This window comes from Balaenoptera borealis (assembly GCF_965194805.1).
Source record: "Balaenoptera borealis genome assembly, chromosome: 21".
NCBI lineage: Eukaryota > Metazoa > Chordata > Mammalia > Artiodactyla > Balaenopteridae > Balaenoptera > Balaenoptera borealis.
Genome location: NC_138880.1, coordinates 13,634,253 through 13,648,200, shown reverse-complemented (window position 1 = coordinate 13,648,200; position 13,948 = coordinate 13,634,253). Strand labels below are relative to the sequence as shown.

Here is a 13,948-nt window from a genome sequence, read left to right as displayed (position 1 = left end):
TGCAAAGCAGACTCTGGCCCACGTGCTCTCTCTGCCCACCCGGTGAGCCCGGTGTGCGGACAAGTGTTGTTGATGCAGTAACTGCAGAGAGCGGCTTGCTGATAAAACCCTGGGCTCCCAGAACCCCGGGCCGAGAAGCCAGGGTCCCAGGACTCCTAAACCACCTCAGTCCTCCCGACTAGCTCCAGCCCAGAGGCTGAGAGGAATCTGGTCATCAGTGTGATTTCCTAAACGACAGGCATCCTAAAAAGGCAGTCTTGGTCTGGCCGCCCCAGGAGGCACCCTGGGTCTGCAGGCACGCCCTCCCTCCCTCCTTGCCTGTGCCCGGCAAGTGTGGACACGGCCGGCGAAACTTGGGTCAGGTGATAGGTTTTGGTTCCAGGGGTGAACATTGATTTTTCTGTCCTCAACCCAACTTTTACCAGGAGCCTAGAATCACATCTACTCATCTTCAATGTTTTCATAGTGAAATTCTGGGGAAAACTTTTTTTTTTCCTGACTCTGAGAAGAGAGGTGCCCTGGGAAGGCGGTCTTTCCTTCAGCCTGCCGCCTCACCCCGGAGGCCGTCTGAGCGCAGGGCACGGTCTTCCTGCAGCATCCCGGGGCAGCTTTCCACAGCACGTCGGCGCTCCTGCCCACGAAGCCCTGTGCGCCAGGAGCAGGCTCTCTGTCCCGGGAAGGAGAGCAGCGCTGAAGACTTGAGGAACGCTAGCGGGGAATCGGGCACCGGTGTCCACGTGCTGGGCGAAGGCCTGCCTTCCTCAGCACCAGGAATTCTTGATGAAGCCAGCCAGCTCGGAGGCAGCCATGCCTGCAGGAGGAATATTAAAAATGTGTTGCTCACTGAGTGTCTGCCTCTTCCTGTCTCAGAATTCTCAGACACTGGGAATAGCAGGGTAGGTTCACAAGTGTTAGCTTTTGGGTTTTGTTTCCTAGTAGGTGCTCGGGGCAAAGTCGAGTTCATTGGTGCACGTGACAGCACAGGGTTCTCCTGGAGAGTTGCTTCTGTGGCCTTAGGCTGACCAGAGTTGTCCCTGGGGTCTGGGGCGGCCCCTGGAGTTGGTTAGGTTTCGGGCTCCTCTCGGGGGGCCTCGGATCCCGTGCCTTTCCTCTGTCCGGTCCTGGGGGACGTGTGTGCGGAGGCCCTGCCCGCCTGCCCCCGGGGGGCTTCTGCCCTGGTGCTCCCGAAGGGCACGCTTTTCTCCAGGTGCCCCCCCCCCACTGGGCTTGCTGCCAGCGAGTCCCTGGGAGCCACCCTCTGCTGCCGGGCACCCCGGCCCCCGAGAGCCTCCTCCCACCACCGGCTGCACCACGTCCCGGCGAGAGCTCTTCGTGGCGCTCCTAGTTGGAGCTCGTCCTCAGGCTCAGCAGTGGAGGCCTTTGGTGCTGGTGCCTTTGCCTCGCAGCTCTCTGCCCTCGGAACAGGCCCGGGGAAGCCGGCAGCCGGGGTGGCTGTCACCGCGGGTGTTAATGGCTGATCTTTCTCCACCCCAGGTTCCAGGTGTGTGATGGTGGCTGCAATCTGTCTTGTGGGTGTTAACGCAATCTTCAAGTGGCTACTGTTCTCGAGCTGTTCTACAAAACTGGAGCGCGCTGGTGAGTTCCAAAGTCAGAGACTGAACGGTTCCTCCCACGCAGCAGCGTGTCCCGGGCAGGGCACGGCCGCGTGGAGCGGTGTAGCCGGGACCATCACACCAGCACCCCCTGTGGGTGGGGCCCCTCCGGGGGCCGCGCTGGGCGCCCTGGGTTGAGACCTGCTGGCGTGGGTGCTCGGGATCAGCGTGCGCTCGTCTCCTCCAGCTGCCGCCTGCTGGGGGAGAGTCGTCCCAGGGTAGCAGGTGAGCTCTGCGGGCTCTCAGAGCGCGGCACCCAGTGCTCGGTCCTCACAGCCCTGCTGCGTGAGGCCGTCAACACCTCTCAGCCAGCAGCAGCCGGGTATGAGGCAGTCCATCAAAGGGAACATATATATGAATGAAGTTTTTCCCTTTAAGCCCTAAGCCTTTTTTTCTTTTAATTAACCATTTTGGTGGACATCTTCAGATGTAGTATGTATATTCCTTTTGATCTGTTAGTCCAGTTATACTGAATGTAGTGCAGTCCTTTCTGGATGACTTGGAGACATTCTGATGAGCCTCTTCAGAAACAGGGCGATTGCCCTTGGGCGTGACGGAATTATAACGGGGTCTGCCTGGACTCCTCTGAACTGCGGGGCTTTTCTAGCGGTGAAGATTTTGGTGATTTGTCCGTCTTCTCCGTCGCTACCAGCTGTCACTGCTAGCAGTAAGCGTGGTCTCGGAACAGTCGTGCGGCAGGGTTCCAGGAGGCGACCTGCCTGCTGGGCACCACATGTGGGGCTTCCAGTCTCTTTGGAAAGCTTGACCTAGAACAGCAGGAATGCCAGGGGCAGGCCAGCAGCAGTGATGTCCCAGCCCAAATAAGGTGGCAGATTTCATCCCTGCGAGGGGCCTATAAAGAAAAGATGAGTCATAGAGAGAACAAGATTCCTGCTAAGGGCAGAGAACCGGGCAGTTGGGCCTAGGAGGTCATTACCACGTTTGGGGCATAAGTAATCTCGTGCTCAGAAGACCACCTCTCAGTGCCCCCGAGAGGCGCACGTAGTGGGCGCGTGCAGCCTGCCCACGCTGCCTGCGTGGGGACCCGGCATCAGGCACTTGGGGTCTTTTTTCCCACTGACGTCTGTGTCTCACACTAACCAGACTGACCAACAGGTAAAGATTTTTCCACATCACACAGGGCAGCCAAGAGATATCCCACTAGTTCTACAGCCTTCTAATCGATCAGGTTTTCCTTTTCTCATGGCCCTTAACAGAAGTGCCCACAGTATTCTTACGGATATTACCACTCAGTAAAACTGTTTAAAAAGATAAGATTTTGCTTTGCTTTCTCTCCTCCTCTGGGGAAATATAAGGACCAATTAGAAGCCACCCATACAATTTTTTTAGAAGGTTAGAGGAGGGGTTTTTTTGTTTTGTTTTTTTTTAGTGCAGTAAATCAGCCCAGATCTCAGTAATTCGGGCACAAGCAGATGAGCCCCATCAGGAAGCAGCAGCAGCTGGAGCGTGTGGTGACTTTCTGCAGACAGTGGAAGGGCCTGGTGACAAGGGGGAGGAGAACCGGGGCTTGGTCCTGGGTGGGCAGCTGAGCCTGAGAGAGTGGCGGTGGCCCGCGTGGACGGGGTCTTCAGCACTAGCCGTGTTCACGGTGGGGCTTACCAGTCCCAGGCCGCCCATCGGTTACAAGAGTGTGGAGGAGGCTTTCCCCTCCCCAGCTCTGCAGTCAGACAGCACTGCAGAGATAGGCCTGGCCTGTGAGGAGGGAGGATCTCTGGCCCCAAGGGCGGGTCTCCTGAGGCTGAGGGCTGGCGTCCACCCAGGGCCACGGCGGGGGCGGCCAGCGTGAGCTCGTTTCCATGGCCAGTGGTGCGCTGGTGCAGGGGATGCATCTTTAGAATAGGGAGGAGTTTCTAACCACAGATGACTGTTCCCTGGAGACTCTATAGACTGTGAACCTTTTAAAATGTTAACTAGTCTGTTACAAATTAGTATCTGCATTTGATTTTTTAAAAGTCAAGCTGACAGGTATAAAATGAAAACTAAACCAGTCTTATTAAAAAACCTTAGTCATATGATGTTGGGATTTGGATGGAAGGGAATATTTCTTACCTTTTAGTAAAAATGAATAAATGTTAGAAAAACTCTTGGGGAAGGAATCATTAGTAAATAGGTCAAGTATACATACAGATGGATTGGGGGAAGACAGAAAGAGGATTTTCTTCTTGCTGGGAGAAAACGCTCACAAGGCGCTTGCATCAACACACACTAACTTACCAACCTACCAAGCCGCCTCAGGGAAGAGCAGCCTCTCCTGTGGGTCTCGGCATTGGCCACCCCCCAACGCCACCAGGGCAGCCGGCACCATGACCCATACACGTCGGCAGCTGTCCCCGAGCACTGAGGGACACGCAGTGATCTTCTCCGTCAAGGACAGCTGAAATGAACTGGTTTAGAATCGCGTAATATTCCTTAAGACACAGGGAGACATTCTCCATTGTCTTCAAATTGAGACAGTTGCGACCTGCTTCAGACAAGATTTTATACACATTTTCTTCCCTTGTTTATCCCATCACATGCATGTCATAGTTGACCCCCTTTCCGGAAAGGTTCTGTGAGGAGAGTCTGCTCTGTAAACAGAGCCTGACTCTCTCCCACCCCCCATGGTGCTCTGTGTTCCCGGATGTCTTTGCTTTCTGTTTAAAATGTCCTTGTTAATACATTCCAAGGTTTGAACTCCGTTCCTAGCTAAACCCCTTTCCTTGTTTACAGGGATTGAAATAGCCACATTTTGACCTTCTATTCAGTCTGGAACATCTATGGCAATGCGGACGCATTCTTTTCCCGTGTGAGAATTGCATTTACCCAACACAGTTATGGAAAAGCGGAAAAGCTCGGGGAACTTATCGACTCTCACCCCTTTCTTTGTTTCTTCCCTCCCTGTTCTTTTTCACTTCAAAAGATCCGACTTTCTATGCAGCCTAGATTAACCGGCCCCGTCCATCTTTCTTCCTGCTCAGGGGCCCAGGAAGGGGACAGAGTACCCTGAAGTCGGGTGTGTTGCTTATCGCCTCGGAAAGCTGGGGGCGCCTTCCCACTCCCCGCATCAGCTTTCTGTAGAGGCCCTGTCAGGGCCGGTGTGCAGAGCCCCACGTGGGCCCCAGGCACAGTCTCCTGGCTCTCAGCCTAGCCTGGGGGCCATGTCCCGTTAATGGCCCATCGTTCCCGTTTCATTTGTCCTAGAGTCCAGGTGTCTGCATTTTTGCTACATGCAAGTGACTGTGTCTGGAGTAGAGGATGGTGGAGACGGTCTCAGGGAGGGAAGTAATCCTTGTGAAAGCCAAGTAAGTGGCCTGGACCGTGAGAGCTCCGGCCAGGAGCTGAGAAAGCCCTGCAGCCTGAAGGGGTCAGGAAAGGCTGGAGGAAGTGGGGCTAAACTGAGTTTTGAAAAATAGTAGGGTTTGTATATGTGGAACATACACTAACAGAAGCGGGGGACGTAAGAATGACTGTGTGGTCTTGTGGAAAGTGGATTTTGATCAAGGTTTTGAGGGACTTGGGGAGGCAGCAGAGGTCTGAGCGAGGTAGCGGGAGGTGCTTTAGGAATTGTCACCTTACTGCCCAAAGCAAAATGAATGAAGAGTCTAGTGGAAACACGTACCAGGAGAGGCGAACCAAGCCGGTGAGGGTGGTCAGAGTGACCTGAGAGTACAGGGCGTGTCTGGGAACGCAGCCGTGTGAAGGCCAAGTGGTGAGTCCCGGTAGAGACGCGTTGCCTTTGAGGTCCTGGCAGAAGCGCCCAGGGCAGAGCTGATGGGAATGGGGAGAACCGCCCGGGAGCTGGTGGTGGAACCGGAAAGAGGCCGGAGCTGGCAACGTGCACTTGCCCGAAGGTGGCCTTTGAGCACCCGAGAAGCAAGCAGACCTAGACCAGGCAGGCCCTGCCTCACCCAGCCAGGGGCTGGAAGAGACTGCAGCGGCTTCGTCCTTCCTAAACTAGTGGGCGCCCCCGGGGAAGGTTCCCCTGCTCGCACAGTCCCTGAAGGCCGTCGGCCGCTTTCAAGGGCGGCCCTCTCCAAGCCCGTGCTCTGCGAGAGGCCCCTCAGGTTCCCAGAGCCCACGGGCTGCCCACTGCTGTCCCCTGTGAGTTGTTCTGAAGTGGGAACTGCTGTCAGGCACTGGTTTCCTGGAATCGACGACATCCGCGGCTTGGGTTGCTGGCATGGGGTCAAGTTTGGAATGACGGGGGACTTGTCATTCCAGGCCTGACAAGCCAAGACTGTGGAGGAAGGAAGCCGGCCTTGTCTCCGGGTCCCCAAAGCTGGTTTCCCTCCTCTGTGGACGGACAGAGACCGGCAGGTGGGGGAGGCCCCTTTGGCAGCCAGAGGGCTGCAGATCAGACGCTCGTGAGTTCATTAGAGATCGTCAGCTGCTACAGCACCAGAGACCAGGCCTGGCCCTGTGACCCCCATAACGCTGGGCACATGCATTCCTGCCACCCACCCGGGCCTGCTTCAGGCCGTGCACACCTGGGCTGGATCGGGGGTCCTGGTGCCCCACCCCCTGCTGGGTAGAAATCAGGCGGGAGAAGAGATGTAGCTTTCACGAGGGGGGTCCTTCTGCTGGCCCTGCTGAGTGCCACAGTACGTGTGACCTGCACCAAAGATGGGGTGTGAAGGGTCCTGGCCTGCTTCGATTCCTCCGGCATTGAGTGCGTCTGGGGGGCTGACCCCCACCACTATGCTGGGCACCAGGGGAAGCAAAGGAATTTTCCTAAAGGAGGTGACCTCCTCCTGCTGCACAAATCCTGCTCCAGAGAACTCGGAGAAACTGAAGGGAGGACGCGGGGACGGGGCTCCCAGAGCTCGAGTTGGGAGCACTTCTAAACCAAAGGGGACACTCGTTATCCTCTCTATAATCGTAACTAAATGATGGGCGAGGACTAATTTAATAGTTACAACAAGCTGAAGAGACAGGTAAGTGTTAACCTACCTTCAGAGAAGAGGTTCGGGTTGTCCAGATCCCTACTCTCGAGAGCAGTGTCCTAGCTTCTCCCCATGGAGTTTTCCATGAGCCACAGGTCTGTGGTTATTATATTCGGTCTTCTGACTTGTGGCTCATTATTTTTACCCATTTGTACTGTCATCCAGAAACTGGGCTCTGACAAGACATACTGGGTCATAGTTTAGGTCCAGCTGGCACTGGACGGGTCTGGGTGGGAGAGGAGGAGCGCTCAGTACGGTCGTCCAGTGTGCTGTGTGTGGGGGTTTAACTCAGGGCAGTAGCGGGGTTGTTAACAGCAAGGACGGCCTCCCGCCACCTACAGAATCCTAGTAGTGTATGTGCTGATTACTTCTACGTCCACCTTTCCTGCAGTCACAGATTTATGTGAGTCTGACCTGTTGGTAAGATGGCAAGAAAACAAGGGACTGGGGAGTTGGAGAGATGAAAGTAAAATGAGTGACAGAATAAGAGTAGGGCACCTACAGTGCAGCCTTCACGTAAGTGAGTAGATGCAGACACACAGGAGCTGCGAAGTGTTTAAGAAACGCCTGGGGCCAGGGTCTGCCAGGGACGAAGTGTAGACGATGGTGCGAAGGCCCTCTATTCTGCCACGAAGCAAAACAAGTGAGTGCTTCCTTGCAACGGCAGGGGAGGGAGGGCTTGAAAAGATTATTCTAGTGAGAGAGAGAAACAGAAATTAAATACCCACTCCCCGTGTTTGTAAAGCGAGACCACTGAGCGTCTGGCTTGTGAGTGGTCTGCATCTGGAGGGTCAGTGAGGATATTCCGTGTTTACAGAGAGGTGTACACATGCGCCGTCGTAGGGAATCACCAGGAGTCTCTGAGCCATGGCTTCTATCCACTCGTGTCCCCAGACAGCCGCGCAGCTCAGAGGACGGACCGCGTGCTTGTGAGACCCGCTGCCCTTACACGCTTGCTTTCTGTTTCAGGCTGGAACCCGCCCAGTTTTGGTCCCTTCAAGACTCTGCCACAGCCTCTATCACACATCTGTTTTTCTCGAAGAAAAAAAATACAATAAAAATGTTTTACTCTTTTACACTGTATAATTGTAAGAAATAGTGTGTGTTATTTGTGAACGCATGGTCTGCCATTTCTGTACAGTTTGGAGATATTTTCGAATGAAACATAAAAGATGTCAACGATAAAATCAAGAGAGTGAGTATTTTTATACCAAACATTTTAAGTATGACAGGATGGATGATCTTACACTGGGTTGGATCACAGATTTTGTGCTTGACTTTTGAATGCTTGTAATTTAAAATATCTATTTTTTTCCTTTAAAAGAAGCTGCATGTTTAAGGCATGTTTTTAGATATTATCAAAATTTCCAGAATCATATGGTGAATGTATAGAAATCTGTTTACCTGGCCTGAGTCCAGGGTCCGTGAGTAACGCGCATTAGATGTTTGTTAGAACCGCTAGTGCAGTGCTCGGGGTTTACGCCCAGGTCTAGTAGGACACCCTGCAAGACAATCAAAGCCTCCAGGAGCTTCTGTCTTAGCGGCGGCAGGTTCCCAGCTGGGCAAAGCAGCCTTTCCTTGGTGCACATTCCTCACCAGAGTGCACCCTTAGAAAAGCCCGGCAGCTCCAGAGGTGACTATACATAAATTGTGGGCCAAGTGTTGGGTTTTGCCATTTTCTTATGTTTTTCTTCTACCAGCACGCTCCTGTGTGCGCCCAGCTGACGCGCGACTCCCCCGGTGAACGTGCTGAGTCTGAGTCTAAGGGGAAGCCTTGGCCCGGGAGGCCAGCCCTGGCCCAGGAGGCAGCCGCCTTTGCCCGGCCCACCTGGCTGCTCCCATCTCCCAAGTGATTTTGCAAAACATGGGTACAACTGAGCTGGTGTTCCTGAGCCTTGGCAGCAGCAGGCCAGACACACCACTTAAAACATGATCTTGAATCCCACGTGCTCACCGTGACACTACCTGCCCCATCGGCCCAGTGGCGTCTGGAATGCGTACTCGTCAGCTTGCTTCAAGACTCCGTCAAAGCCAGAGAGTCGGTCTTGCGTGGTAAGCTGACACTTCCAGGGTGTGTGACAGCTCACTCTCCCCCTTGTTGGAGAAGAGCCGGGTGTAAGAATATATTGACCTAAGAATTTTTAACTGCTGATATAGCTACACATGACCACAAGCTTTCTTACCGATCTGCTCACGTTGTGCTGAAGACTTCGATGTTTTAATGACTAATATACATGGTTGGTGTCAGATTTTCTAGTTTCATTATTTTCCATTAGAAGTAAAGAGATCAAGAAGCTTTTAAAGGTCATCACAAAAAAAGCAAAAGGAGCCAGGGGTGAGGGGCGCTCACCCTCCGATAAGTGACAGGAAGGAACGTCCCTGCCACACCCAAGCCCTGCTTAGGCCTTCAGCGCCGCCTGGTTCGTGGTGACAGTTCTGTACTCTTGTTTCTAAGGAAAAGAGCAACTTCCACACAGTCTATTATGCTTTTATAAACTGTTTAAAGGTACTTTTCTATTGTCATTTTTAAGAATAAAGTGCTAATTCCAGCTGTCACACCACTGCTTGGCATATTCCTTTTTGTAAGACCAACCCAGTGCATCCACACTGCAGACCAGGGAGCGAAGTTGCTCCCATTTTCAGGTCTGGACAGAGCTAAGCACTGGCCCTTGAGCCCAGGACAGAGGGGCTAAGGGAAGAAAGGGGCAGGGATGGGAGGGCCTGGACAACCCATGCAAAGGCTCTACTGGGGGCGCCTGCTAACTGACGGACGCAGCGGCCTTGACCAGAGCCTCCCGACCCACAGGAGGGTCGCAGGGGAGATTCACACGCCTTTCGTGATGCCTTTTACTGCACTCAGCAGACCCCACATCCTCCTCAGGCTACAAAGCTTTAGCTCAGGCCTATCTGAAATCTGTATTTGCGGTTTTCTACTGACTTAGAGTAAGAAATATTAAGTGAGAAGCCAGGCCTTGATAGCCAAGACCATAAAGTGCTTTATATAAATATATTCTCACCAACTCCTCTTCCCCCAAAAGGCGGAGGGGGCCATAGCGCTCAATTCCAACTAACGGCAACCACCACAAGCAACTAACTATTAGTCTCGCTGGGCACTGATGTTATTGGTTCTGTGGTTTGGATCTCACGTTCTTTTTACAGAGAAGACCAGCCACCAAAAGTGGGTCCCAGTCACAGCCTTCCAGTACCCTGGGGCCAGGGACGAAGGCAGAAAACAACCACACAGCTCTGCCGCCCAGCCCAGGCTCTGCAGGCCACATCTGACATGGCTCTGGGACAGGCTTAATGGTGTGCTTTGCCTTCAGCCCATCTGGGACCTTCCAACTCCAAGGCACCAGAGACGGGCCAGGCAGCCTAGGAATTGAGGGCGCCTCCCCCAGAAGGGCTGAACACAGTCACTGCCATAGGTTTTTGCACAAAGGGCCTTGGGATGGATGAGTGAGTGCCTGGGTCACCACCGCTGTGCAAGTGACAAGTCTGGACAGTACCTACCTGTCTAGCGTGAGCTCCAGACAACCCCACTTGAACACTTGAACACCAGCTTCATTTTGTGTCACTCCACTGAGCACAAACACTGGAATTGGGAATTTGCGATAAGAAAAGGGCAGGTCTGTCTGCTTACTTCTGCGCATAATGTCCCAGTCTGTAGAATCCAGCAAGATAAACTAAGCCATCCGTTGTTACCAAGTAAACCCTCCATTGGGAGGGAAGATGTGCCGCTTAGAACACAGGACTCATGTCATAAAACTGGCATTAAGTACTGAAATTAAGTACTATGCTTTCTACCTCTATAACAAAATTACAAATTAAAGGAATCTGGAAAAGAACCTTAAAACTTGCAAAATGAAAGTTACAGTATAATCAATCATACATACAGGCTTCAAATTCCCAGTACCTGAATACACATCCAGACCTACTTTCACAGGAGAAGAAGCATGGCCGGACACCCCAAGAACTCTTGGTGTCTTGTGTCACGGTGACATACAGGAATCAACTAGCTATTTCTGAGTGCTTTGGGCAAGGCATGCTTAGCTCAAGGAATACAAGCAGACTTCCTACTGTATCCCCCATCTATCACTGGGACGCCCAACTGTTAGGTGAAAAGTGCATTCTTACCCAGTGTGAAGAGAGTTTTCAGCACGCAGTTGCTTGCTCTCTCTTCCAGTGTCACCCCCGTTCTATCACACCTCCTCATGACATCAAACAACTGGACAACATTCTGAGAAGGCAGAAGAGTATGTTACTAGTGATGTGTTATCTGAAATGTTGGTCCTCAAAACGCCTACACCGAAACTCGTGACTGTGACACTGAAAAGCCATACGGAGTCAGCTAACGGATAAGGCCCTCTAGACAGGAGAACACTTAACTGCCACAGTGAAGCTCTGGCTACTGCTGCAGAACGTCCTGGATGGTGCCCAACTCCCCCAGACTGGCCTGGCTCTAACCACCCCAAGCCCCCAGATGCCAATATGCCGTGAGAAACCTTCCTCAGGTGCTGCTTCACCAGGGCTTCCACAGTACAAACCATACTTCCCTGCTTTATGAGGGGGAAAGGGCCCTGTGCCCACGAACCGTAACAACATGCCCATAACTCAAGACCCAGGGAAGCCTTCCGCTCCCCACTGCTCACACCCATCTCTCACTTGAAGTGAAACTCTCTCACCGTGCTAATTAACAATAAATTAGGGCTTCCCTGGTGGCGCAGTGGTTGAGAATCTGCCTGCCAATGCAGGGGACACGGGTTCGAGCCCTGGTCTGGGAAGATCCCACATGCCGCGGAGCAACTAGACCCATGAGCCACAACTACTGAGCCTGCGCGTCTGGAGCCTGTGCTCCGCAACAAGAGAGGCCGCAATAGTGAGAGGCCCGCGCACCGTGATGAAGAGTGGCCCCCGCTCACCGCAACTACAGAAAGCCCTTGCACAGAAACGAAGACCCAACACAGCCAAAAGTAATAAATAAATAAATAAATAAATAAAATTTTTTTTAAAAAATTAGAAATTTAATTAGGCTAGATTAAATTAAACCCACCCAAACTTCTCCTCTGAGCAAAAAGACACACCTACATGGAACAGGAAATGATGCTCAGGTTAGAATATTTACCTGGACAAAAGAGCACTTTTCCCCTAACACTAGAACACAGAAAAGTCCAAAATCTCATGACAGTAAGTGCAAGGTAAACCTGACTTTGGTGTTTCTGAAGCTGATCCTGCCAAGGTCAGGCTATGATTTACAGCAGTCTCTCCTATTAGTATCCTTCTGTGTTTTTACTTATTTTTTTAAAAAATTAAGGTAAGTCTGCACTGAACATCCTTTAACCCCTGCAAAGTTCTGGGTGGCTGAAAGTCACTGGGTTCTCACAGGGTCTTGAGACCGCATGGTTTGAGTCACAGGAAGGTGCTGGCCCATCTCCAAACCAGGAGAGCTGGACAAGTGCTACAGGCCTAACTGTCCAAAGGGCCCATGGCAGCAGCCTTGCCACTTCGCCTGAGAGCACCAGCACATCTCTAACGGAAATCCCATTATGAAGGAAAATGTGCTTTTGCTTTTTGAACTATGGCCAGAAGGAAGGTCGACAGCACAATGCCAGGGCCTATTCTAGCTCTGTGTTTCCAAAGTGCTCATTCAACATGACGCTCACAGGACAGGGACAGGGGTTCCAAAGTCCAGTTCATCTGAGAAGTGGTTTCCAAGAGGTCCTTGGGCCTCCCCCACACTCGGCTCCCCACAGAACATCTAAGTCTCTCAGAACAAGCCCAAAAAACACACCCGAGGAGAGGATGGACTGTCCTACGTGAAGCCCTGAGGGCGGCAACACATGATACAGGTTATCGCGCTGTCCCCACACACACACCCCAGCCTCGCTACACAGCAGCAGTGCTGGACCCAGCTTGTTAAGAACAGTCAATAAAACCTTAAAAAAAACAAAATCATCTTCCCCATAAATAAATCATTTTTGCAAGTAAAAACAGTAGCTAGAAGGAAGAGGGGACACCAAGTCTCATTTTCTATGCCTCAGAAAACCACTGTTAGCCGATACGAACTGGGGAACTTATAAATCCAAATGCCCTATTCCCACATCCAAAACGTTTTTCCTGCTAGTGACTTCAATCAGCTCACAAAAGAACCAAGGGCTGTATGTCTGCAGTGCCCTTGCTACAAACAATGGAACGGGAAGTAGCTGCACTGCCTTCTCCCTGAGACTCTGCTCCACATGTATCAAGTGCTCCTCCGTCCCCCGAGTCCCACCATCATCTCGCCACACTTACAGGATGTAACAGCAACAGTCAAATGTCATTTTTTACACTTTTGGGCTCAAATATATTTCTTTTAGCTATCCCCTAAAAGCCTCGGCTTATGGTGATGAATTATAGATCAAATGCACTACATACTGTCTTAAACTTTTAACACACCCAGACACGCCCATTCCAACTTCCTTCTGTTAAACAGGCCACAGACCCAGCAGAAACAGGCAGAGGTGTGAACATGACTTTAACTTGAATTTCTGGTGGATATGTTTCTAGGTGCCCAGAAGAACTGGTAAAGAACTTCTTTCTTTTTATTACAACCCTCAAACACAACTGGGTTCCTATCACAATTTCCCACTAAGACTATATCCCTCCCCACATGTCAAAACAGCCAGAAAACAATTAACAAAATGGAAACAGTAAAGTCCTCACCTAACAATAATTACTTTAAACATAAGTGGATTAAATCCTCCAATCAAAATACCCAGAACTGCTGAATGGATTAAAAACACAAGATCCAATGATATGCTGCCTACCAGAGACTCACTTTAGCTTTAAAGACACAGACTGAGAGCAAAGGGAATAAGACATTTCAGGCAAATGGTATTCAAAAGAAAAGCAGACATGGCCATACCTATGTATGACAAAATAGACTTTAAGAATGGTAAAAAGAGACAAAGAAGGCCATTATATAATGATAAAAGGATCCATCAATCAAGAATATATAACAATTGTTGGAAATTCCCTGGCAGTCCCGTGGTTAGGACCTGGCGCTTTCACTGCCAGTACCCAGATTCAGTCCCTGGTCAGGGACCTAAGATCCTGCAAGCCATGCAGCGCAGCCAAGAAACAACAACGAAAAGAACACATAACAATTGCAAATACTTATGCACCCAATCAGAGCACCCAAATATATAAGCAAAAGCTAACAGAGCTAAAAGGAGAAATAACCTACAGTAAAATAATAGTTGGGGACTTTAATATCCCACTCTCTACAACAGACAGATCATCCAGACAGAGGATCAGTAAGGAAACAGAGGATTTGAACAACACTAGAGACTAAATGTACCTAATAGACATATACAGTTGAATCTTGAACTGCATGGGTCCACTTATATGTGGATT

The 13,948-nt window shown here is 51.2% G+C and overlaps 1 protein-coding gene across 2 annotated transcripts in view; it reads left to right on the top strand.

The window, feature by feature from the left end:
* The window catches only part of RBPMS (RNA binding protein, mRNA processing factor), a 188,936-nt gene extending 179,822 nt beyond the window's left edge, over positions 1–9,114 (top strand). For both annotated transcript variants that reach the window (XM_082375076.1, XM_082375074.1), the window contains 2 exons: positions 1,495–1,596; positions 7,526–9,114. In XM_082375076.1, coding sequence (XP_082231202.1) covers positions 1,495–1,509 — 15 coding nt within the window. In that variant the 3' untranslated portion in view covers positions 1,510–1,596; positions 7,526–9,114. The remainder of the gene's footprint in view (positions 1–1,494; positions 1,597–7,525) is intronic.
* The last annotated feature ends 4,834 nt before the right edge of the window (positions 9,115–13,948 follow it).